The 26,267-nt window shown below is 43.2% G+C and overlaps 1 protein-coding gene and 1 pseudogene across 2 annotated transcripts; both read left to right on the top strand.

Moving 5' to 3' along the window:
* The first annotated feature begins 4,227 nt into the window (after positions 1-4,227).
* Positions 4,228-7,935, top strand: LOC106572273 (aminomethyltransferase, mitochondrial-like; annotated as a pseudogene).
* A 168-nt stretch (positions 7,936-8,103) lies between these two features.
* On the top strand, positions 8,104-24,913 carry LOC106572274 (interferon-related developmental regulator 2). 2 transcript variants are annotated; one of them, XM_014146328.2, is made up of 13 exons: positions 8,104-8,551; positions 9,875-9,937; positions 15,250-15,366; positions 15,483-15,573; positions 17,811-17,935; positions 18,292-18,449; positions 18,559-18,612; positions 18,774-18,952; positions 19,171-19,279; positions 19,513-19,647; positions 19,817-19,945; positions 20,138-20,230; positions 24,089-24,913. In XM_014146328.2, the coding sequence occupies exons 1-13, from the start codon at positions 8,512-8,514 to the stop codon at positions 24,167-24,169; spliced, it is 1,374 nt and encodes a 457-aa protein (XP_014001803.1). In that variant the 5' UTR covers positions 8,104-8,511; the 3' UTR covers positions 24,170-24,913. The 2 variants fall into 2 exon arrangements, with proteins under 2 accessions (XP_014001803.1, XP_014001804.1); XM_014146329.2 differs by lacking the exon at positions 9,875-9,937 and having other exon boundaries at positions 8,105-8,551.
* Positions 24,914-26,267: the final 1,354 nt, after the last annotated feature.

The raw sequence follows: 26,267 nt of genomic DNA, 5'->3' as shown, positions 1-26,267 counted from the left end.
CCTGCTGCTAGCCCCTACCCTAACAGCTTCGACCCTAAAATAGAAGCTGGAACTAAGGTGGTATTAATAGCTGCTACTGGACCATAGGATCATTCAATTATCCATCAGGGGCAGAGGAGACACAGCAAGCAACAGAACCCAGAGCAAAGTGAAAGGTCCCCGAATAGACTGCTTTTTAGTGTGTTAATATGTTATGAATATGCAATTCAACAAGCGATCCAATGACAGTGTAAAGCTAACAGTTTATCTATTCAATATGAGACGCATCAGGCTATATTGAAGTGGATGAGGAGGCACAATATAGTGTAACACATTGCTACTGCTTGAGAGGTAGGCTACTGTACCATCACCCCGGGTCCAGAAATGATACAGTGTTGAGCAAGTTTGCTGCAATTCTACACATTTTGCAATGGGGCGGAGATAAGATTTAGCAATTTTATAACTCATTTGATGCAATTCCACTCCTTTTGCCATGGGGTGGAAAGAAATGTTTGCCTTTTTTAATGTGGTAGCTGAGTGAGACTGACAAACAAAATCAATGGGAGCCTCTCTGCTGGCTGCTAGAGTAATGTACCAATCACTTTTGTTTTTGCTGACCTATGGCTAATTGCCTGACTATCAGTCACTGACATAACAAGAGAAAAACTGTTGATGCGGAACCAAATTTGGAAATTCCCCTCGGCAACTAGTTCCATATCCCTGGACCTTATGCGAGACTTCAGCGTAGGTCTACTATCTGTGCCATGAAAGTCCAGGCCTCCTGACAGAGATTGTTGTGTTTTGAATGTGTGCTGACAGTGGGCCTATTCACTTTTTAAAAAATAGGCAAAGACAGTAAGACAGAGCTTGTGTGAAAATGTTGTTATAACATAATCATTACTATACAATAATAAATTATTACAATATGCATACTATTTATGTATAGAAAGAAAGAAAGAAAAGTGTAGAAAACATTCATTTACTATCTTTCTTTGTTCATGACAGCAACATTTTAGTGTTGATACACAATCCCCGCCTGTGTAGTGTTTTTCTCCAAATGTTTGAAGAATCTGTAATTTAATCAACTACATTTCCCAAAATGCATTGCTCTGACCATGGTTGCTGTTTGCAGAGAAAGCAGAATTCTGAGTACGGAGTCTAAAGAGTTGGCGACGGCAAGGTGTTTATATAACGTGATTTCGTCTGCAAGGAAGATACGATGTGGGCTCGGGTGCTGTCTGGCGGCCGCGGGTTCTGATTCGGCTTCCGAGTCCGGAGGGAGTGTCTACAGAGCGCTGGACTCGGATTAGCGGCGAGGCAGGAGAGGCATGCTTCAAATTCAGAGGTACTGTTCCATGAACCTGCAGGGCAAATGTATGCAGCTCACTAAAAGCCACCCAAAACGTAACAATTCTAAAGGATTTGTATATGCAGTTGGCATTGTGCTTGGAAATATTGAATATTCATTTGAACCTTTTTTTGGATTATTTTTTCATATACAGTTGAAGTCGGAAGTTTACATACATCTTAGCCAAATACATTTAAACTCAGTTTTTCACAATTCCTAACATTTAATCCTAGTAAAAATTCCCTGTTTTAGGTCAGTTAGGTTCACCACTTTATTTTAAGAATGTGAAATGTCAGAATAACAGTAGAGAGAATGATTTATTTCAACTTTTATTTATTTCATCACATTCCCCATGGGTCAGAAGTTTACATACACTCAATTAGTATTTGGTAGCATTTCCTTTAAATTGTTTAACTTTGGTCAAACGTTTTGGATAGCCTTCCACAAGCTTCCCACAATAAGTTGGGTGAATTTTGGCCCATTCCTTTTGACAGAGCTGGTGTAACTGAATCAGGTTTGTAGGCCTCCTTGCTCGTCCACGCTTTTACAGTTCTGCCCACACATTTTCTATAGGATTGAGGTCAGGGCTTTGTGATGGCCACTCCAATACCTTGACTTTGCTGTCCTTAAGCCATTTTGCCACAACTTTGGAAGTATACTTGTGGTCATTGTCCATTTGGAAGACCCGTTTGCGACCAAGCTTTAACTTCCTGACTGCTGTCTTGAGATGTTGCTTCAAAATATCCACATAATTTTCTTTCCTCATGATGCCATCTATTTTGTGAAGTGCACCAGTCCCTCCTGCAGCAAAGCACCCCCACAACATGATGCTGCCACCCCTGTGCTTCACGGTTGGGATGGTGTTCTTTGGTTTGCAAGCCTCCCCCTTTTTCCTCCAAACATAACAATGGTCGTTATGGCCAAACAGTTCTATTTTTGTTTCATCAGACCAGAGGACATTTCTCCAAAAAAGTACAATCTTTGTCCCCATGTGCAGTTGCAAACCGTAGTCTGGCTTTTTAATGGTGGTTTTGGAGCAGTGGCTTCTTCCTTGCTGAGCGGCCTTTCAGGTTATGTCAATATAGGGCTCGTTTTACTGTGGATATAGATACTTTTGTACCTGTTTCCTCCAGCATCTTCACAAGGTCCTTTGCTGTTGTTCTGGGATTGATTTGCACTTTTTGCACCAAAGTACGTTCCTCTCTAGGAGTCAGAACGCGTCTCCTTCCTGAGTGGTATGACGGCTGCGTGGTCCCATGGTGTTTATACTTGCGTACTATTGTTTGTACAGATGAACGTGGTACCTTCAGGCGTTTGGAAATTGCTCCCAAGGATGAACCAATTTTTTTTCTGAGGTCTTGGCTGATTTATTTTGATTTTCCCATGATGTCAAGCAAAGATTGAGTTTGAAGGTAGACCTTGCAATACATCCACAGGTACACCTCCAATTGACTCAAATGATGTCAATTAGCTTATCAGAAGCTTTTCCAAGCTGTTTAAAGGCACAGTCAACTTAGTGTATGTAAACTTCTGACCCACTGGAATTGTGATACAGTGAATTATAAGTGAAATAATCTGTCTAAACAATTGTTGGAAAAATGACTTGTGTCATGCACAAAGTAGATATCCTACCCGAATTGCCAAAACTATAGTTTTTGACTTCAACTGACTTCAACTGTATAAGATTTCGATATATTTTGTTATAAAACCTTGATTTTGTTATCAAACCTTGATTTTGTTCTTATTTTGATGCATAAACTATTGCAATATGACAGAAGAGTGATCATGGTTTTCTTGCTCAATGCTTTTTCCCTGTCTTATTTGTGGCACACTTGGTCATGCAAGTCAAATCTACATCTGTCCCAGCTGAATGCCCCTGAGCCTGCACAGATGCCCTCACTTGACTGGCTGCTGCAGATGAGGATTTTATTTAAAGCATGAGAGTAGTGGCTTCTGTATGGGGATTATTGATAGCCCTGCCTCAGAACACTTATCTCTAGAACTAATCTATTTGAATGAACAATCCATTCCATTCATAGTCCCGATTCTCAGTTCTACTGAGATTTCATTTCATCATTTAGGCTGCTGGAGCTTTACTGTCAAATGTTAAGGCAACAGTAGCCCACTGCAAGTCAGGGTCCTTCACTGAAATCTTCCTTGGATTAATAGTATCCCTGTGAAAAAGTTAGGGGTTGAGTACTAGTTTGAAGTTTTAAGAGTGGCATTTTGTGTTTTGTTTAGGCCTTGTTTACACCTCTCACTGCTATTTACCATTGTAAAGAATGTATGTAGGACTGTTGTTCACTCTTTACAGTAAATTAATAAGAATAGGTTGGTAGGCATCCTGAACACTGAGCACATCGTACCTATCAAGCAGTAGATATTAGCAGTGTTCGTTTAGACTGCAGAGAGTGAGGGAGGTGACTTGGATTTGTTTCGCAAAAGACCTGTAAGCAAGCACTGCTCACTGCCCAGTGATAAGAGCAAACAGTGGCTGGGTTAAAGGTCAAAGATGACACTAGTTGCAGTAGAGTAGTCTACGCAATAACCTGGGTGTATTTATTTCTATCGCGCACCAGACTCATACTGTACACTGTGGCTGACGAAAGAGACTAATTTATCACCAACATTATTACTGTTATATATTTTAGGACTATTGCCTGTATTTTTTACGGTTATGTTATGGTCATGATGATAACATTCATCTTTCCAGTCAGACCTGCTGCTGTCCTCCACCCAGTTATGTGTTCTCACCTACAATTATATGATAATCCATTGTATGTATCAGTTACGTGAACATCCATTAGTCTTACAGGACTGATAACATTACAGTAGTGGCATTATAGCAGTGACAACGAGTCGTACAACAATAACGAGTGTTTTCTTTCTGAACCAGGCCTCTATGAGGAAGACTGCTCTGTTTGACTTCCATCTGGACCGGGGAGGTAAGATGGTGGAGTTTGCTGGCTGGAGCATGCCTGTCCAGTACAAAGACAGCCCCATCAACTCCCATATGCACACTCGCCAGCACTGCTCCATCTTCGACGTCTAGTCACATGTTACAGGTGAGAGGGATTTCACTATGCCGATTTGGGAACTGTCAGATATCCGGTGGTTATTGTATTGGCTATAGCATCCATTTCTGTGTCTCTCTATCAGAGCAAAGTCCATGGGAGAGACAGAGGGAAATTCATGGAGTCTATGATTGTTGGAGACGTAGCAGAGCTGAAGGACAACCAGGTGAGAAAAATGTCTGAAAGCAAAGGCACACATGTGCATGCATGCCCACACACAGACGCAGGCACACATAACACACACACACTCCTCCCACTTTTTTTTTATCTCCAGGGCACGCTCACCCTCTTCACCAATGACAAGGGAGGAATTAATGATGATCTCATCGTCACCAAGACAGACCAAGGCTACCTCTACGTGGTGTCCAACGCTGGCTGTGCAGACAAGGACTCCGCCAACATGAAGGTCAGTAGTCTGCAAACATCCAAGTTGTGGATGGATTTGTAATGCTTTGATAATATGTCATGTCTGTATGTGTTTCATTTATCTGATACTTTCTGTGCTTGCTGTAGGCTAGACTGGCAGAGTTTAATGCTGCTGACCATGGTGTGGATCTGGAGTTTCTGGGGGAATGTTTGATTGCTGTTCAAGGGAAGTTTTCTTATGGCAACAGTTCTACTCAATATGTTTATATCGGAAGGTTCCACAACATTGTGCCCTCCTGAACGTGGCCCTGTGTTAAAGTAGTGTTTGACCTGAGTCGTATTCATTAGGCACCAAATGGAAGAAAACAGTGTGAAACAGGGAGCGAGTAACTGAACTTGTCCAATAAGAAACACTTGTTTTCCATTTGAAAAACATTTTTCTACGGTGTGCACTAATGAATACAACCCTGTACATGTCCTCCTCAGGTCCCTGCATGGCCCAGGTGCTCCAGTCGGGTCTGACAGATGACCTCAGCAAGCTGACCTTCATGACCAGCACCTTGGCCACAGTGTTTGGGATCCAGGGCTGCAGGCTGACCCGCTGTGGCTACACCAGAGAGGATGGAGTGGAGGTGTCTCTTTCACTCTTTCTTAGTACTTCAGTAGAGGTGGATGTTCTTGTGTGCATTTACTTCAAGTATCCTTTGTCTGAAAGCAGTAGGCCTTTGTAAACAAGAATGTGTTTATTTCCCTGTGAAGCAACCTTTAAAGTATCAGACATTTCCTCCTCCTCCTGCTCAGATCTCAGTGCCTAAGTCTGGCGTGGTGGCCCTGACTGAGCACCTGTTGGCCAACAGTGAGGTCAAGCTGGCCGGACTGGGGGCGCGAGACAGTCTGAGGCAGGCCTCTGTCTCTATGGCAATGACATCGATGAGACTACTACCCCTGTGGAGGCAACCCTGTTGTGGACTATAGGTGACTCCTCAAAATTATACACTCCCCTATAGAGCATATTAGTGTGTGTGTGTTTGTATGGGTGTGTGGGTCTGTGTGTGTGTGTGTGTGTGTGTGCATCAGTGTTTGTGTTGGTGTATGTCTGCGTTTGTGTCTCTGTTTGTGCTAATTGGGTTGTTTGATGGACTTGCAGGAAAGCGGCGGCGTCAGGCGAAGGATTTCCCCGGTGCGGAGATCATTCTCCCCCAGATAAAGGCGAAGACAGCGAGGAAGCGTGTGGGCCTGGTGTCCTCGGGACCCCCTGTCAGACAGCACACCCCCATCCTCAGCCCAGAGGGAAAGGTCATAGGTCAGTTAGAGGATCTCTACTAGCTACGACAAAATACAAGAACAATCTATGTATTCTCACTGTGGTGAGGTTTGAATAATCATATGTAAAAATGTGATCATACCTACTTAGGATCAGGATGCTTTCAGTAGGCCTCACTGTAGTGTTATTTAGGCCCAACTGGCCCGCTGTTCCATTGAAATGCAGCTGTGTGTGGATTGCTTTTGAGATTAGATTCAACTTTCATTTCATCTGTTTTTTTTCTTCAGGTGAGGTCACCAGTGGTTGCCCCTCCCCCTGCCTGAAGCAGAACATCGCCATGGGTTACGTGGATGCGCCATACGCCAAGAATGGAACTCCCATTCAGGTGGAGGTGAGGAAGAAGTGAGTGAAGGCGGTGGTCAACCAGATGCCCTTTATGCCTATAAACTACTACTCTGGCCAGTAGATCTGTCTCTCAATGGACACCCAGCTTATGCAATCAGCCTGCGTGCCAGTGGACAGTAACCTGACTAGACAGACCTTCTCCCACTGACCACCAGAGATCAGTCTATCAGTCTATCAGAGCAATGCTGCCCCCTTGTGTTTACCTCGAGCAGTGACACTCAAACCTGAAGGACTGCAAGGCTTCTTTAGCAACAGAGAACGGGTTATGAGTGTGTGTTGCCTTGCCTGCAGCCATACTCAACACAACTATAAACACAGCTGAACCCTTGATGATGAGGCTTTTCACTCCTGTTATCTGAAGCGTGTTAATGGTCCTCAGACCACTGTGAGTTGTATGAATGAGCCATACGGTTGGAAGGACAGGAAAGGGAAATCGCTGACTGGTCCTCAAAAGCAGCATAACGTGCTATGTAAACCAAGAGACAAAGCAGGATGTCGCTTGAACAGGACTAGTGTGCAAAACTTGTTTTCTCCTTTCTAATACTAATTAGATGTTGAATTTAAACGAGCATTTTGCAGGCTTAGTGACCCAATGACGTGTGTGTTACATAAATGTTCACTAATTGCTAACTTAATACTATATATCAACAGGACCAAACTCTCCATATGATTCCAAATTGTGATATTATATGTCATTAGGCTTGTACAATGATCTTAGTTGTTACAGTCCCAACAAACTGAAACTTAACAATACAATACATGGTGTGTAGTGGAGGGTAAACGCAGCTCATCCGTTTCTTTTTCCTTCAACAAATGGCCCACCTTTTACGGAAAAATTCATTGAAAGTATAGAGACCTTTACTTTTTTCACAGGGACCGGCGATCGGTTTACACACCTAGGATTTTTCATCACTACATCACTGATGATATGCAGTAACATGGCCAAAAATCTTAAAAGAAAGCTTTAGAAACTAGAAGTGGGACTATTGTAAAGTAACTTCGAGGTGTTCGTGGTCTTGCATCTCCACTGTACTACTGAAATATTGTCTCATTGTTTTGGGATTGACGTGTGAATGCCTTCATTTGTACAGCTAGGTAATTATGTCGTTTTTGTATCTAGCACCCTTATATTTTCCTTGTAATATAGGGTGTAATTCACAATATAATACGCCTTTCCCTATGTTGTGGAATGCCTTAACTTTGTAGAAATTGCTTTGCATTTTTGGAGGTCACTATTTTCATGTCATCATATGACTCCACTAGATCGAAGTTAAATATTATCTTTCGCTGATCTCATTTGCTAAAATGAGTACGAGTACGATTGCCATATTTGTATGGACTATATTCACTGTTTATTCATGCATTAGTCCATGGAGATTGATTCATGCACTGTGTTTTTGTCCTTTTAACTGAGATTGGGTTGTTTATAAATGATTCTATAAATAATTAAACACGATAAAAGGCACAAAATAAACCAATAAATGAGTTTCAAACCGCTAGTGTTATTTACATTCCTCAGACAGACAATCCAAACGGCTTCATTAAATGTATGGGATTGTGGGCACTGTAGCTTAATCGAAGATGAATTCATGCTTTGGGTACTTGAGCGAGAATCATCATATGACTACAATACCCAGCTTCGCCTACAATATCTAAAAAGAGGTGGAGCATGTCCGGTCTGGAAAGCGGTTACTGAGGAGAAGATGGTGGAATTTGAAACAGTAATGTGCTCGATACTCTGTCCCAAACACTTTGAAAAATATTTTCTATCTCAACCTGGCATTAGATATCGGCTACCCGGAGACAATCACAGATAATATATTCTGAAACATTGAAGAAAACGACATTCATCGAGTTGTACAGCTAACTCAATGATATTGTCTGCCTTGGTGGCTGAAACGTGGTGCCACTGAAAACACGACGTGGGGGGTATTGTTAGTTTGGCTAGCCAAGTTTTGGAAATCGGGTGTCATCGCACAAACTAAGAGCTTGAATATCCTCTGGGATTGTGTTCAAAAGACTGACACCGGTGGTGCCCTGCTGACAATTGGAGGTGAAGAAACCTGACTGGCGACATGCCAAGGATTAAAAAAGGGAAACGTGGTTCGAACAAGTGTAAGCTAACTGCTAACCTTTTCTTTTTTACCAACACACGATCCTGTAGTAGAAGGGCTAATTACTTCTATACTGGACAAACTAAGATGGCATAGCTAGTAAGCTAAGTGTGCAACTGCCAGAATTGATCTGCATATGGAATACATTTACTAGCTATTATAGTAACGTTACTTTCTTATTGAATGTCAATTTCTTTGATACTAACACATAACGGCTATAAGACATATCTGTATGCTATGCATTGTTATATTTTTGCATTCCTAGCTAGCCAATTTATCTTGCCTTAGCTAACTTGATTTACCACTTGATCATTCAAAGTGACATTACAACATAGTGTAACGTTAGTGGCAAGTCTGCTTTAAAGCGAGACAAGCATGAATGGTACAACGCTTGTCCCTGAGATGTTCTTTTTTAGCAGGGCTCGTGTCAGTCTCTGAAAATGTCTCAAAGTGAGGTCATTTGCCTGTGATGCAACACGACTCGAGCCTGGTCCTTTGACCGGCAATGCTGTCATATTTCACACGTTTAGATCGGAATCAGGGACATAGTTACAATGCTTGTGTGTGCGCTTTTCGTTATGCCTATTTTGTGCCGACCACAGGTTTGCCAGAGCTTGTAGCTATGTACCTAGCAGGGCGTTCTGCTCGCCGCCCCTGGTCAATTGCGGTTTGATGTGGGTAGTGCACATCACATGCTGACGCAACACATCCCCGGTGGACTCGGCAGAGATTTCAATTGCGTACTCCTCACGTCCTCGTCTCCTTCTCAAAACCCATTGGAGGAGAAGATCGGAGGGGAGGGACCTCTGGCTTTCTCATCCAATGGGTTTTGAGGAGGATATGACGAGGGGGAGAAGAGGAGCATGCCATTGGGTTCTTCTCTGTGTCGGATTGCTGATGCTGAAACTCAGTTTTGCCAGATGTACAGGTGGCCAAATGTCAGTAGTGTGGTGGAAACCTCCAAATTATGGATCATAAATTAACTTCTGCTCAACTAGAATGCATTAGCTAGCTAGCTATCTCCAAGTAAAATCCAGGTTTATCACAACCACAGACTAATCTCGTAGTAGATATTACACTTACACACAACTCTCCATATGACAATACTAAAGATGGCAGAATTCATCTTGTTCCATTTATGAGAATTATCAAACTGTAGAAAATGTCCTGACGGGTTTACAGAGAAGACTGTCTGGGGGAAGCAAGAGATACATTTCTGAAAGCAACATGAGGAAGTTCAGTCTGTCTAAAAGTCTCTTCCTTCACCCATGGCCAACTTGCTATCCATCCACCCCTCCCCTCTCCACCTGAACCCCTTTTACAGGCTCTCTCCGACATGAGGTTCTACAATTGCAGCTGTCAGCCAAGGGCCCCCTGTCTCTCAAAGGTAACGCAGCAGAGCTCCAATCCCTGGCCTGCTTCAAACCTAACTCCTCATTTTGTCACCTGGACCCATTTTATGCCTATGGCCATCTGTCAACTATTCCTGTTTGACCATCACATCCCAATACTTCCACACCCACTTAACTCCTCTTTACCATTAGACGTCATTGTCACTATTAATATGGTCTTGCATGGCCCATGACGTTACAGGTGTAGTAGCTACTTTCAACCATTCCTAACCATAGCTGTGTTCAAATACCCATACTAGCATAGTGTATACTACATACTTAATGGGTAAATACTACATACTGTATACTATTAGTTAATTTTAGTATACAGTAAACCATCGGTATCATTTCAGTTGAGCGTACTAGCGCTTCACCTGTCTACCTGGAATTTGATGCTGTTGCTATGCAACCTCTTGCTAGCTTGTCAGCATAACAAATGACTAGCTAGACATTTTACGATTTCGAGTGTGTACATAAATTCAATATGGAGTGCCAGAGCGCGCTCTGGGCATTTTGTAAATCCAGAGCGTTGTCAGATTGTCCGTTTAGTAAATTCAGAGTGTTTCACTCTCTGGCCGAGGAGTAGGGTTGATCCGAGCTTTCTGACCTCACAATGGCAGTCAAGCACCCAAGCTAACTTCCTAAGTTGGCTAGCTTGCTAGCTATTTCCAGACACGAATGAGAGGAGAGAACTCTGACCACTTTACTCGCCCTAGCAGAGCTGGTTAGACTGTTATCCACAGTGTTGGTGACCGTAACTGTGCTGCTGGCAACAATTTAATTACGCTTTCTTTTGACAACATTTACTGACATATATTCAACGGGTGTTGAACGTTTGTAAATTCATCCATTATTCTGCACTCTGGCACACTCAGAAGAGAGTGCTCTGAAATTGGAGTAGATGGCCAGAATTAACAATGTCCATTGAGAACGCACAACGGCTATACCACTTAGCTAAGAATGACTTGAATGATCAAGTCAATAAACGTTGGGTAGTTAGATTATAATGAATATGCCTGCCGGGCAAGTTCAAAGTATTAGTAGTCAACTAACTTTAGGTAACTAGCTAACAACATACCGGTACATATTACTGCAGTAATGCTATGTGGTTCATAAGGATAGCGTAGCTAACAAATTCAGCCAACAACGTGTAACATAACTAATTTGAAAATTCATTACTTTATTACATTGCTCAACATTTTCTTAACGTTTGTCATAATTAGTTAAAGCAATGAATTTCTAACCATTCTCTCGTCGGACTTTGGCTGCATAATTTCTGCCGTTTTTCTTCAAATCTGAGAATTGTGAAGCCGTGTCCATTTGCTGAAGAAATGCATTATGGGCCCTAAAATCACGGAAATGGTGTCCACATGCTTGTATACTTCATATTTTGGCGAATTTAGAACAACATCCGGGAACTTTTGGCGTGCTAACTATATCTGTACTATCACCAGTACTACATACTCAATTTATGTCACAAATAGTATGGTTAGTGTGTTTAGTATGAGTATTTGTACACAGCTCTTGTCTTCTGGGAGTTGACTGCCATATGTTTTTCCCTGCCTCACATCACCTCAGCTGGTCTCATGCCCCAGGATTCCCAGCGTTCTCTCCCCCTCTGTCATGCTAACACTGTATCACCAGATGGATACTCCCAGCTCCACCCTCCCCTCTGCACCCCTCCCCTGATTGTGATGCCATGTTAGCTAACTCACTGACCTCACTCTTCTCATAGAGGCTTCATTCAGAATGCTGCATGGCACTCTCTCAAAACCATAGCATTACCATTCGTCAGCTTTCCTATCGCATACACCCCGTGTTGTTTTGATGCTCTATGGTTCAGGTTCTTTCCTCAGAGAAACCTGTTTGTAATTCCAGTCATGTTGTGATGTGCCAGAATCTGACTTAGTTTTTAACCTTGAGCAGCTGGGAAATTGCTTATGAAAATCTGTGTTAAAGACCCGATTGGCCAAGACTAAGTCTATATGTGGGCACAGGAAGCCCATGCTGGTATGTGAGAGACAGTATAGTCCCAAGTAAGGGGGGGGGGGCGTGGTGATGGCAATGAGGTCCCACCCTTTCCTCTCACTGGACGTATGGAGAGAAGAGAAGCCCTGCCACTCAAGCACCTCCCCTTGGCATGACTGAGGTGCAGTGCAGACAGTTGTGGAAACGTTGAGTGATCGCTATGGGCTGACACGTGCATGGTGGTTCGGAACACAGGCATGCACTCCCCGGGGGGGGGGGGTCAAGGTTGCTCACCAGTAAGTCATGTGACTGATAAAGGCCCACTCAGGATCACTAGGAACAGAGTGGTGAGATGAGGGACACTTATTGAATTAGATGTAGCTAGAATAGAAACTAAATGAATGGACATGTTTTCTGGAAGCCATTGTTTATCTTTGGACTTCATACTATTAATACTATTATTATTATTATTTTTTTTAAACTAGGCAAGTCAGTTAAGAACAAATTGGCCAAACCCTAACTCGGACGACGCTGGGCCAATTGTGCACCGCCCTATAGGGCTCCCAATCACGTCTGGTTGTGATACAGCATATCATCGAACCAGGGTCTGTAGTTATGCCTTGTACACTGAGATGTAGTGCCTTAGACCGCTGCACCACTCGGGAGCCCACATTATATAAGCCTGGAGGTCATACTATTATACAAGCCTGTGGACACTACAATACTCGTCAGCTCATGCCTCAAAGTTCCTCCTGTGTTTTTAGCCAAGTTATTCTCAGACATGTCATTTTAAAGGCTTCCCCTAGCCCTACAGCCATTGAACAGGAAGGGGATTGTATTGCTGGATTCCCTCTGTCCAGGTCTGTCAGCCCGGTGAACTTTCCTCCAGTAAAGCTCTCTCTGCTGGGGCAGGCCAGATGACTGGCTTGGCTAGTGGGACAGAGATATAGGTAGGGGGGTGGGGGGGTCAGCCTGGCCAGGACTGGGTTAGGCTCCCATGCTGCCTCAGGGCTTTCTAATGTTGTCAGGATTACCGTGGGCCCGTCACATAGTCGTTGCATTGAGCCGGCCGGTCATTGTGTGGGATGGGGGTCAGGCAGGTCGTGTCAGTGTGACCCAGAGGGTACAACCTCACTGTGGAACATGGAAACTGGCGTCTACAGGGAACAGTACTGTAGGAAGAGGAAAGGTCATACCTGTGTCAGGGCCACTGAGGTCATGGATCTCATTGATATCCATAAAGCCCTCCATGGTAGACGAACTGTCAAATCAAGATGGAGAAAATACAAGTCAAATGTTATCCAATTTACCAGAAATACTGTTGATTTTAATTGAAGAACATGTACAAGTTGAAAGACTTGTGAGAGCTTGTCCTGAAGAGCCGTCCCTCACTTTGAATTCAGGCAGGAAATCAACATTTTCCCAACAGTTGGTATCTGTAGTTTAATAGCAGACAATGCAGAACCAGTCAAATGTTAATAATGTAATGGAGACTATGGTGTTTCTGCCACCTGTCAGGTTAGGGACACCGTCCGGTAGCTGTGCTACTGGCAGTGCCAGTCGAATCAAATCAAAGGTTATTCATTTATTGCATTCACAGATTTGCAGATGTTATCGCAGGTGCAGCGAAATCCTTGTGCTTCCAGCTCCAACTATGCAGTAATACCTAGCAACAACAAAAACGATACACATAATCCCGAAAAATTCTAAGTTACAAAGGATGAGCCATGACTAGAGTGTAGTATGTAAAACATTTAAGCGAGCAGTGTTCCGTGACTGTATGTCCATAGGGCAGTCGTCTCAAGCTTCAGGGCAGGGTACTGGGCGGAGTGCTGCAAGTGTTGACTGCTTAACAGCCTGATGGTCTGGAGATGGAAGCTGCTTCTCAGTCACTCGGTCCCGGCTCTGTCTCCGCCGTCTAGATGGTAGCGGGGTGGAAAGGCTTTTGCTCGGTAGCTGAGGTCCTTTGATCTTCTTGGAGGGCAGGAAGTGTGCCTCCGGTGACGCGTCGGGCTGACCGTACCACCCTTTGGGGTGCCACTGCGGTTGCGGATGGTGCAATTTCCGTACCAGGCGGTGATACAGGCTGACAGGATGCTCTCAATTGTGCATCTGTAGAAGTTTGTGAGGGTCTTAGGGCCCGAGCCAAGTCTTCAGCCTCCTGAGTTTGAAGAGGCGCTGTTGGCCCTTCTTCACCACGCTGTGTGAAGGGACCGTTTTCAGGTTGTTAATGATTAGCACACCGAGAAACTTGACGCTTTTGACCCTCTCCGCTGCGGCCACGTCTGTGGATGGGGGCATGCTTTCTGCTGTCTCCTGTAGTCCACAATCCTTCCTTTTGTTGAGGCTGAGGTTATTTTCCTTCCACCGGTCTGCCAGGGCTCTCATGTACTCCCTATAGACAGTCTCCTCATTGTTGTTGGTAACCAGGCCTACCACGGTTGTGTCGTCAGCAAACTTGATGATTTTGTTTGAGAAGTGCGCGGTCATGGATGAACAGGGTTTACAGGAGGGGGGCTGAACACGCCACCCTTGTGGGGCCTCTGTGTTGGGGATCAGTGTGGTTGCCTACCTTCACCACTTGGTGTCGGACCGTCAGGAAGTTCAGGACCCAGTTGCACAGGGACGGGTTCTGACCCATGGCCCTGAGCGTAGTGATGAGTTTAGAGGGTACTGTGGTGTTGAAGGCCGAGCTATAGTCGATGAACAGCATTCTTATATAGGTATTTCTCTTGTCCAAGTGGGATGGGGCAGTGTGCAGTGCACTGGCGATTTCATAAACTATGGTTCGGGAATCAAAGTGAGCCCTAGGCATGTTAGAGGTGGGTCACGAGTTATGAGAATACATCTATAATCACACAATTATTTCTTAGTTTGGGCCTATGGAGGACGATTTGGGACACGGATGGACGGTTAGTTTCTCATTTGGGTATCAAGCTGAAAAAGTTTAAGAACCCTTTGTCTAGGGTGTAAGGAGGTGATATGGTCCCTAACTCGCATCTCAAAGCACTTCATAGTGACAGACCTGAGTGGTGCGGGGCGATAGTCATTTAGTTCAGTTTCCTTCGCTTTCTTGGGCGCAGGAACAACGCGACCAGCATTCCCAGTTTAGCTACATGGATGTGCTCGTGTCAGCACCGTGGGCAGAATAGACCCTGCTCTCTATAAGGAGCGGTTCCTGGGATATCATTACTGACGGACACCAACAGCTGAGCCACAGACAGAGACAAGGTTCACTTCGAGCTCACTCTTCTTCTCCCCCCTCCCTCCCCTCCGGTCCCTCTGTCCTGCTCTCACTTCCTCTCCTCTCTGTCCTCAATTCCTTCTCTCGTTCTCGTAGGCGGGAGGAATGGGGTAAAGGGCGAGTCGGGTGCCAGTGATGATGAGCTGGCGTCTGACGTGCTCAGTCACTACAGCAGCGCCAGCGAGAGCGCTTCAGTCGTGGACGAGGCCACTGGTGGGTGCGCGCACACACACACACACACACACACACACACACACACACACACACACACACACACACACACACACACACACACACACACAGCATCATTATTATCTTGTCCACCACAGGGGGAGGTGGTGAACCAGTAGATGAACAGACTGCCCAGGAGGAGACGGAGGACAAGCTGAAACAATGCATAGATAACCTGATGGACAAAAGGTGCGTCTCACAGGATTTAAAAGGTTTTTATGAAAGGACTTATTGTACACATTCTAACTGCACAAAAAAGGAAAGCCACCGATGTTGCTAGTACTTGCCTAAATGGACATTAGGAACATGGGGTGTCTTCAGAAAGTTTTCAAACCTCTTGACTTTTTCCACGTTTTGTCGTTAAAGCCTGAATTCGAAATTGATTTAATTTACATTGTTTGCCATTGGCCTACACACAATAATATCCCGTAATGTCAAAGTGGAATTATGTTTACAAATTAATAAAAAATGAAATGTCTTGAGTCAATAAGTATTCAACCTCTTTTGTTATGGCTAGCCTAAATAAGTTCAGGAGTAAACATGTGCTTTAAGTTGCATGGACTGTGTGCAATAATAGTGTTTAACATGATTTTTGAATGACTACCTCATCTCTGTACCCCACACATACAATTATCTGTAAGGTCCCTTGGTTGAGCAGTGAATTTCAAAAATAGATTCAACAACAAAGAACAGGGAGGTTTTCCAATGCCCTGCAAAGAAGGGTACCTATTGGTAGATGGGTTAAAAAAAATAATTAAAAAAAACAGACATTGAATATCCATTTGAGCATGGTGAAGTTATTAATTACGCTTTGGATGGTGTATCAATATCAAATCAAAGTTTATTTGTCACGTGTGCCGAATACAACAGGTGAAATGCTTACTACCAGGCTCTAACAAATAGTGCGAAAAAAAGGTGTGTGTGTCGGTAAGTGAAGAAATAAAACAACAGTAAAAAGACATTTGAAAATAACAGTAGCAAGGCTATATACAGACACCGGTTAGTCAGGCTTATTGAGGTAGTATGTACATGTAGGTATGGTTAAAGTGACTATACATATATGATGAACAGAGAGTAGCAGTAGCGTAAAAAGAGGGGTTGTCGGGTGGTGGGACACAATGCAGATGGCTAACCGGGCTAATGTGCGGGAACACTGGTTGGTCGAGCCAATTGAGGTGGTATGTACATGAATGTATAGTTAGTGACTATGCATATATGATAAACAGAGAGTAGCAGCAGCGTAAAAGAGGGGTTGGGGGGGGGGCACACAATGCAAATAGTCCGGGTAACCATTTGGTTACCTGTTCAGGAGTCTTATGGCTTGGGGGTAAAAACTGTTGAGAAGCCTTTTTGTCCTAGACTTGGCACTCCGGTACCGCTTGCCATGCGGTAGTAGAGAGAACAGTCTGACTGTATAGCCAGTCACTACAAAGATACAGGTGTCCTTCCTAACCGAGTTGCCGGAGAGGAAGAAAACCTCTCAGGGATTTCACCATGAGGCCAATGGTGACTTTAAAACAGTTGAATGGCTATGATAGGAGAAAACTGAGGATGGATCAAGAACATTGTAGTTACTCCACAATGCTAACCTAATTGACAGAGTGAAAAGAAGGAAGCCTGTACAGAATAAAAAATATTACAAAACATGCATCCTGTTTGCAATAAGACACTAAAGTAAAACTGCAAAAAATGTAGCACGGAAATTGACTTTGTCCTGCACATAAAGCATTATGTTTGGGGCAACACAACACATCAGCATGGTGGTGGCTGCATGGTGTTAGGGGTATGGAGCTAGGCACAGGCAAAATTCTAGAGGAAAACCTGGTTGTTTGTTGCTTTCCAACAGACACCAGGAGTCAAATTCACCCTTCCACAGGACAGTAACCTAAGACACAAGGCCAAATGTACACTGGAGTTGCTTACCAAGATGACATTGAATGTTTTTGAGTGGCCTAGTTACAGTTTGGACTTAAATCTGCTTGAAAATCGATGGCAAGACTTGAAAATGGCGGTCTAGCATGATCAACAACAACTTGAGAGCTTAAAGAATTTTAAAGCTAATGTGCAAATATTGTACAATCCAGGTGTGCAAAGCTCTTAGACTTACCCAGAAAGACACAGCTATAATCACTGCCAAAGGTGATTCTAACATGTATTGACTCCATACTAATCTAATCAAGATATATTAGTGTTTTATTTTTCATGATATGTAGATTTTAATTTTTTTAATCAAATTTTCCAATGAGAGAGTATTTTGTGTAGATCGTTGACAAAAAACAAATGACAAGTCCATTTTAATCCCACTCTGTAAAAACGTGGTGCGAATACGTCAACAACGGTGTAAGAGTTGTCCTCTCGTAACGACAGCGATAAGGCAGAGCTGTGTAGAGACGTACTGACGTGGCCCTTCCTCCCGTCCCTCTTAGTGCAAAGACGCGCCTGGCAGCCCTAGACTCTCTGGGAGGGGCCTTTTCCTCCAAGCTGCTCTATGACTTCCTGATAGAGAGACGCCTCACAGTCAGCGACTGCTTGGAGCGGAGCCTGCGCAAGGGTGAGACGCCACAGCACTGTGTGTGGGTTGGGGTCTATGAATTACGGTGGTAAATGTAGTCAAACGTACATCACTTTAGGTGGTGCTGGCCTGAGTCAAAACTTGAAAAGATGATTAGGACTTACACTATTACTCTACCGTACCTTTATTTGGCTTGAAATTTAACTATTTCTATCCAGAATGGACCTTCGTCGAGTCTGAATTTAGGCTCTACGAATTCAGTTAATCTTCTGATTGACCAAGTCCCGCGATAGCCTGACTTCTCTTGTCGAGCTTGTAAAAAGGGATCTTACCCCTCCACCCTTTTCCATCCCTCTACTCTGTTTCTGTCCCTTCTCTCCGTTCTTCTCTCTCAGGTGGTGGAGAGGAGCAGGCTGCAGCGGCCACAGTGTGCGCCCAGCTGTGCGTGCAGCTCGGCGGGGGGGACGAGGGTGAGGAGGGTTTCAAGATCCTCCGGCCCGTCCTCAGCGCCATCATGATTGACGGCTGTGCCAGTGTGTCCGCCCGCCAGAGCGTGAGTGTCACCATTGGCCTTCGTCACACTCCTGTTGTCGACGGCAGTTTTTCCACTAAGAGTGCATTCTTGTAAGTCGCCGTTTTTAAGTTGTACATCCCTCTTGCAGTGTGCCCGAGCGCTGGGTATGTGCTGCTACGTTTCTGCTGCGGAAGACGGAGAGGTGAGGTTCTCTAGAAATCCTTTTCATTCTATTTCTCTGTAGCTGGGAAAGAGATGTAGTATGGAAAATCAAGATCAAGAAATTGAGTCAATGCATGGTTAACTCTTTCTCTCTCGCTTTTTGTCTCTGTCATAATTTTTTCCACTCTCCCTCTGTGGCAGGACTTGGTGAAATCCATGAGTCACCTGGAGAGTGTATTCACCATGTCGTACCCCAACCGCGAGGGCACCCTGCCCACCCCCAATGCCGGTGCCCCAGGGCTCCACAGCGCCGCCCTGCATGCCTGGGCCCTGCTCGTCACCCTCTGCCCCGCATCCCGCCTTACTGTGCTGCTGGACCTGTGAGTGACAGACACACACACACACACAGGGGCTGCGTCTTAAATGACACCCCCGTTCCCCATTTAGTGCCGTAGTCCTGTACTGCATATTTGACTAAAGAAGTGCACTGTATGGCCACTACATGGGGAATAGGGTGCTATATGAGACACAACCGGGATCTGAATATATAACCTGCCACGTTGCTCAGCTCACGTCCTCGGTCTCCTCTTGTGCTCAGACATCTACCCAAGCTACAGGCCTGCCTGGAGAGCAGCGACGTGAACTACAGGATAGCTGTGGGGGAGACCATAGCCTTGCTGGTTGAACTGGGAAGAGATATAGACAGGGTATGTTTTGCCTAATGAACAACCAGGGGCTGTAGGCATCAAGCATCTGAGTAGGAGTGCTGATTTAGGATCCGTTTTGCCTTCTAGACCACAATGAATATGATTACATGGACATGTAAATACAGGCCCTGGTTCTACTCGCTCGGCAGCTCAAACACAATATGGAGGCAATGCAGAGCCCATGGAGAGGAAGTGGGGGAAATATCCCTGCTGATCCTTGTTTTTCTATGTAGGAATTTGAGTTTGAAGACAGCGACACGCTGTGTGAGTGCCTGAAGGGCCTGGCCACCGATGGGAACAAGCACCGTGCCAAGAACGACAGGAGGAAACAGCGCACCATATTCAGAGAGGTGCTACATTACATAGAGGTGAGGAACCACGATTCACCCTGAACATTAACCGGTGCAAGGTTCTAACGTTGCTCGAGGGTTTTTAAATGACACCAGACCAGTCACTGTAACTGGAGACCGTTGGTCAGTCACTGAGAGAAATATGAAATGTTGATTTTGATTGACATTTTTGCCCGATGTCGTGCAGAACGAGGACTTCTCCGAGGAGAAGATCCGCTTTGGTGTGGAGGGCATCTACATCGACAGCTGGATGCGCAGGAGGGTCTACGACGCCTTCAAAGAGGTGCTGGAGTCTGGAGTGAGACACCATCTTCAGGTTTGAACAAACATCTAGGTCTATAACTGTGTTGGTAGGATATAGTTGATATCTATGCTATAAAGAGACTATCTCTGCAACCAGCATGTTCTAATAAAATCTTTCTGGAAGGTTTGTGATGCTTGCTTGCCTCTTAATTATCCTTTGGAAATGGCTAGTTTTTAAATGGTGTGCCTGGTCTTGTCTCTCTAGTTTAACCCGCTGCTGAGGGACATATTTGGCCTGGGACCCCCCCTGATACTGGACTCGTCTGTCAAATCCAGCAAGATCTCCCGTTTCGAGAAGGTGACCCCCATGACCTATGACTGTCTCCAAACACACCTCCCACCGGCACATAACCCCTCGTCATGAAACCACGACCACTGACAAATACCCACTTAACCTGTTCAACAACCATATGGTGCATTTCATGTGAGAGCTCCACTGTCTAATTATACTGAACAAAAATATCAACTTACCATGCAACAATTTCAAACATTTTACTGAGTTACAGTTCATTTAAGGAAAATCAATCAATTAAAATAATTTCATTAGGCTCTAATCTATGGATTTCACATGACTGGGCAGGGGTGCAGCCAAGTGGGTGGGCCTTGGAGGGCATAGGCCCACCCATTGGGGAGCCAGGCTTAGCCAATCGGAATGAGTTTTTCCCCACAAAATAACTTTATTACAGACAGAAATACTCCTTAGCAGCCCCTCATTGACGATCCACTACATGAAGACGCCCTGGGCTGGCGTAGTTACACGTGCTCTGCAGTTGTGAGGCCGGTCGGACGTACTGCTAAATTCTCTAAAACAGCGTTGGAGGAAGCTTATGGTAGAGAAATTATTCAATTCTCTGGCACCAGCTCTGGTGGACATTCCTGCAGTGAGCATGCCAATTGAAAAATCTGTGGCATTGCGTTGTGACAAAACTGCACATTTTAACCTCCCTGGGCAAGGTGGGAGGTTTGCGTCCCACCTAGTCAACAGCCAGTGGAATCGCGTGGCGCGAAATACAAATACCTCAAAAATGCTATAACTTCAATTTCTCAAACATATGACTATTTTACACCATTTTAAAGACAAGACTCTCGTTAATCTAATCACATTGTCCGATTTCAAAAAGGCTTTACAGCGAAAGCAAAACATTAGATTGTCAGGAGAGTACCCTGAAAAAAATTATCACACAGCCATTTTCAAAGCAAGCATATATGTCACAAAAACCAAAACCACAGCTAAATGCAGCACTAACCTTGATGATCTTCATCAGATGACACTCCTAGGACATTATGTTATACAATACATGCATGTTTTGTTCAATCAAGTTCATATTTATATCAAAAACCAGCTTTTTACATTAGCATGTGATGTTCAAAACTAGCATACCCACCGCAAACTTCTGGTGAATTTGCTAAATTACTCACGATTTAACGTTCACAAAATACATAATTATTTTAACCTCTTACATCTAGACGTTCCGCTAGCGGAACACCTGCTCCAATATCCAATGATGGGCGTGGCGCGAAATACAAACTCCTCTAAAATCCGAACACTTCCATTTTTCAAACATATGACTATTTTACAGCATTTTAAAGACAAGACTCTCGTTAATCTAACCACACTGTCCGATTTCAAAAAGGCTTTACAGCGAAAGCAAAACATTAGATTATGTCAGCAGAGTACCCAGCCAGAAATAATCAGACACCCATTTTTTGTTCAATCAAGTTCATATTTATATCAAAAACCAGCTTTTTTACATTAGCATGTGACGTTCAGAACTAGCATACCCCCCCGCAAACATCCGGTGAATTTACTAAATTACTCACGATAAACGTTCACAAAAAACATAACAATTATTTTAAGAATTATAGATGCAGAACTCCTCTATGCACTCGATATGTCCGATTTTAAAATAGCTTTTCGGTGAAAGCACATTTTGCAATATTCTCACTAGATAGCCCAGCGATCACGGCTAGCCATTTAGACACCGACCAAGTTTAGCCCTGACCAAACTCCGATTTACTATTACAAAAGTTTGATTACCTTTGGTGGTCTTCGTCAGAATGCACTCCCAGGACTGCTACTTCAATAACAAATGTTGGTTTGGTTCAAAATAATCCATCGTTATATCCAAATAGCGGCGTTTTGTTCGATGCGTTCAAGACACTATCCGAAGTGTAAATAAGGGTCACGAGCATGGCGCAATTCGTGACAAAAGATTTCTAAATATTCCATTACCGTACTTTCGAAGCATGTCAACCGCTGTTTAAAATCAATTTTTATGCCATTTTTCTCGTAAAAAAGCGATAATATTCCGACCGGGAATCTGCGTTTAGGTAAACAGACGAAAGAAAACAAGGCATGGGGTCGACGCGGGCACGCGCCTAAGTCTCACAGTACTGTAACCAGCCACTACCCAAACACGCTACTTTTTTTTCAGCCAGAGCCTGCAAAGCCACGATTCAGCTTTTTGCCGCCTTCTGAGAGCCCATGGGAGCCGTAGGAAGTGTCACGTAACAGCAGAGATCCTCTGTAATGGATAGAGATAATCAAGAAGGGCAAGAAATTGTCAAACAGGCCACTTCCTGCATGGAATCTTCTCAGGTTTTGGCCTGCCAAATGAGTTCTGTTATACTCACAGACACCATTCAAACAGTTTTAGAAACTTTGGAGTGTTTTCTATCCAGAGCTAATAATTATATGCATATTCTAGTTTCTGGGCAGGAGTAATAATCAGATTAAATCGGGTACGTTTTTTATCCGGCTGTGAAAATACTGCCCCCTAGCCATAACAGGTTAAGAATTATAGATACAGAACTCCTTTACGCAATCGCGGTGTCAGATTTTAAAATAGCTTTTCGGCGAAAGCACATTTTGCAATATTCTGAGTACATAGCCTGGCCATCACGGCTAGCTAATTTGACACCCACAAAGTTTGGCCCTCACCAAACTCAGATTTACTATAAGAAAATTTGGATTACCTTTGCTGTTCTTCGTCAGAATGCACTCCCAGGACTTCTACTTCAACAACAAATGTTGTTTTGGTTCCAAATAATCCATAGTTATATTCAAATAGCGGCGTTTTGTTCGTGCGTTCAGGTCAGTATCCGAAGGGTGACGCGCGAGCGCATTTCGTGACAAAAAATGTCACAATATTCCATTACCGTACTTCGAAGCATGTCAAACGCTGTTTAAAATACATTTTTATGCTATCTTTCTCGTAAAATAGCGATAATATTCCAACCGGGCGACGTTGTATTCATTCAAAGGCTGAAAGAAAAAAATGGAGAATTCTCATGAACGCGCTTCTCAGTCTCACTGTTCCCAGCCTGACCACTCACAAACAGAGCTGCTGTACTTCGCCCAGAGACTGCAGACACCCCATTACACTTTCTGGTGCCTTCTGAGAGCCAATGGAAGCCTTAGAAAATTTCACGTTACAGCAGAGATGCTGTATTTTCGATAGAGATGCCACAGAAGGAGAACAAGTTGTCAGACAGGGCACTTCCTGTATGGAATCTTCTCAGGTTTTGGCCTGCCATATGAGTTCTGTTATACTCAGACACCATTCAAACAGTTTTAGAAAACATTCTAAAGTTTCTATCTAAATCTACTAATTATATGCATATTCTCGTTTCTGGGCAAGAGTAGTAACCAGTTTAAATCGGGTACGTTTTTTTTATCCGGCCGTGCAAATACTGCCCCCTAGCCCCAACAGGTTAAAGTGGCTTTTTATTGTCGCTAGCACAAGGTGCACCTGCGTAATGATCATGCTGTTTAATCGGCTTCTTTATATGCCACACCGGTCAGGTAGAAAGATTATTTCTGCAAAGGAGAAGGGCTCACTAACAGGGATGTAAAAAAAAAAAAATTGTATTAATTGCACAGAATTTGAGAGAAATAAGCTTTTTGTGCAAATGGAAAATGTCTGGGATTTTTTATTTCAGCTCATGAAACATGGGACCAACATTTTACATGTTGCGTTTATTTTTGTTCAGTGTAAATGCATGTCGGTTAAACAAAATGTACTGGTCCGTTTTGATTTAGCAGTACCATGAAATGTTATAAGTTTGCCTAGTCTTCACAAGACTGCCCTCCATATTGTCATTCTTTATTTTGAAGGGTGTAAGTCTAACCTGTTGATTTATTTTCCTCTCACAGCATCTGTTCAACTCAGCGGCATTCAAAGCCAGGACTAAACTAAGGAACAAAGTGAGGGACAAGAGAGCAGATGTGATGTGAGGAATTGATGGAACGTGCCGTAGCCATATAGGACGAAGCCCGAGGAGAAGAAGACTGGGGTGTATTCATTGACGCAAAAGGTCTGGAATGTTGGAGACCAATGTAATGAATAGAGCTGACATGATTTCCTATTCAAAATGGCAGACAATCCTATCTGTTTTACACAGTACATTTCTATAGTGAACCTTCTGTGACGTTGCACCCTCCTGTACAGCCCCCTGGCCCAAATTGTCATCCTGCTCCGTGCCCGTCGTCTCACAGGACCCAGTGGCTGCTGCCAAAACAGGGACTTTGCAGACAATGCAAACGTGTGTTTTTATTTTATTTAACACCACAATAAAACTGACCTATGAGATGCCTGAAAATAAAACAAAAAGGTAGTTTATTGTACCTTTTTTTAATTAATATTTTGGAAGATCATCTAAACCATTTTTGGTAATGTATTTTACTTTCTAATTTATTGAAAGTGGGAGAACAGTATGATTTTTAAATTAAGTTATTTTTAGACTTCAAATATGGGAAAAGGACAAAGAGAATTAAGGTGTCATTTTTCATGTATATTTTTATGCAGGTTGGTTGTGCATAATAATGCATATGTGAATATACAAATGCATATGTATGTATTCAAGGAGTGCATTTAACAATGGAGATGTATTTTGACAAGCAATGCTATGTAATAACCCAAAGGGTTAGGCATATTAATTGATTATGGATAAATTAAATGTAATAAACACTCACACCAAGGCTGTATCTGTTCATTATTTTCCTTAAGTGGGTTTAAAAAATATATTTGAATGTTGACATTGTAATGCAGATACCAAAGGCGAGGCATGAGAAGGTACCAATTAAACTCAGCAAAAAAAGAAACGTCCTCTCACTGTCAACTGCGTTTATTTTCAGCGAACTTAACATGTGTAAATATTTGTATGAACATAAGATTCAGCAATTGAGACAAACTCAACAAGTTCCACAAATGTGACTTAACAGAAATTGAATGTGTCCCTGAACAAAGGGGGGGTCAAAAGTAACTATCTGGTGTGGCCACCAGCTGCATTTATTTTTTTATTTATTTTTTATCTTTATTTTAACAGGGAAAACAGACTGAGACCTGGATCTCTTTTACGGCTGTGCCCTGTGTAAACATGTTGACATGTACAGTTTTAGGCATACAGACAAGAACATTTCAAACATACAAAACAAAGACACAATTCAACAGAAACAATCACAGACAACATCATATTGATCCTCCATAACATTTTTAAAATGGGCAAGGGACACCAGAGTGTCTAACTTAAGTTGGATCTGCAGTTTGTTCCATAAATAAGGCGCAAAGGAACTAAAGGCAGTCCTACCCAACTCTGTGGAGACCGCAGGAGTCTCTAATTTAATCCACATCTGTGATCTGGTTTTAAAATTTGTATATCTAGTGGAAATTAATGATATACATGGAGGTAGTTTTAAAAGAAGCGCTTTATAAATAAACAAGAGAGCATGTTGCTCTCGCCTCACAGATAGAGAGGCCCAACCCACATGTTGATATTGATATAGGATACAGTGATGAGTTTTGTAACTATCACCGTGATAAACCTGAGTGCACAATGGTAAATAGCATCCAGTGGTTTTAATGTGTTTGCCGATGCATGCATATAGATAATATCACCATAATCTAAAACGGACATAAAAGTAGCCTGCACAATTTGTTTTCTATTTACAAAGGACAGACAAGCCCTGTTTCTGTAAAGGAACCCTATCTTGAATTTGAGCTTTTTTCCCAATTCAGTAACATGTTTTTTAAAAGAAAGCTTATCTAACCATACCCCTAAATATTTATATGCAGAGACCTGTTTGATTTGAGTACCATCCAAGCTAGTGATTACAAAAGTGTTTCTAACAGAGTTTAGACCTAGAAAAAAACATGACATTTGTTTTCTTAGCGTTTAAAACAAGTTTAAGCTGTAAAAGAGACCCCTGTAGTATCCTAAAATCAGACTCCAACTGCATTAAAGCTTGGTCCGCTGTTGGAGCAATAGAGTACATCACTGTGTCATCTGCATATAAATGGAATTTACAATATTTGACATCATCACCAATGTTGTTT

Source organism: Salmo salar, chromosome ssa15 (genome assembly GCF_905237065.1).
Source record: "Salmo salar chromosome ssa15, Ssal_v3.1, whole genome shotgun sequence".
Lineage (NCBI taxonomy): Eukaryota > Metazoa > Chordata > Actinopteri > Salmoniformes > Salmonidae > Salmo > Salmo salar.
The sequence above is the reverse complement of the archived record's forward strand: the minus strand, read 5'-3'. Positions and strand labels throughout refer to the sequence as shown.

Bases quoted from the DNA above. Each gene is read 5' to 3' on its own strand.
- LOC106572274 (XM_014146328.2), top strand. From the start codon at position 8,512: ATGCCAAGGATTAAAAAAGGGAAACGTGGTTCGAACAAGT. The intron at 9,938-15,249 runs GTAACGCAGCAG...TCGTTCTCGTAG, and splicing joins GGGCCCCCTGTCTCTCAAAG to GCGGGAGGAATGGGGTAAAG. The intron at 17,936-18,291 runs GTGAGACGCCAC...CTTCTCTCTCAG, and splicing joins GGAGCGGAGCCTGCGCAAGG to GTGGTGGAGAGGAGCAGGCT.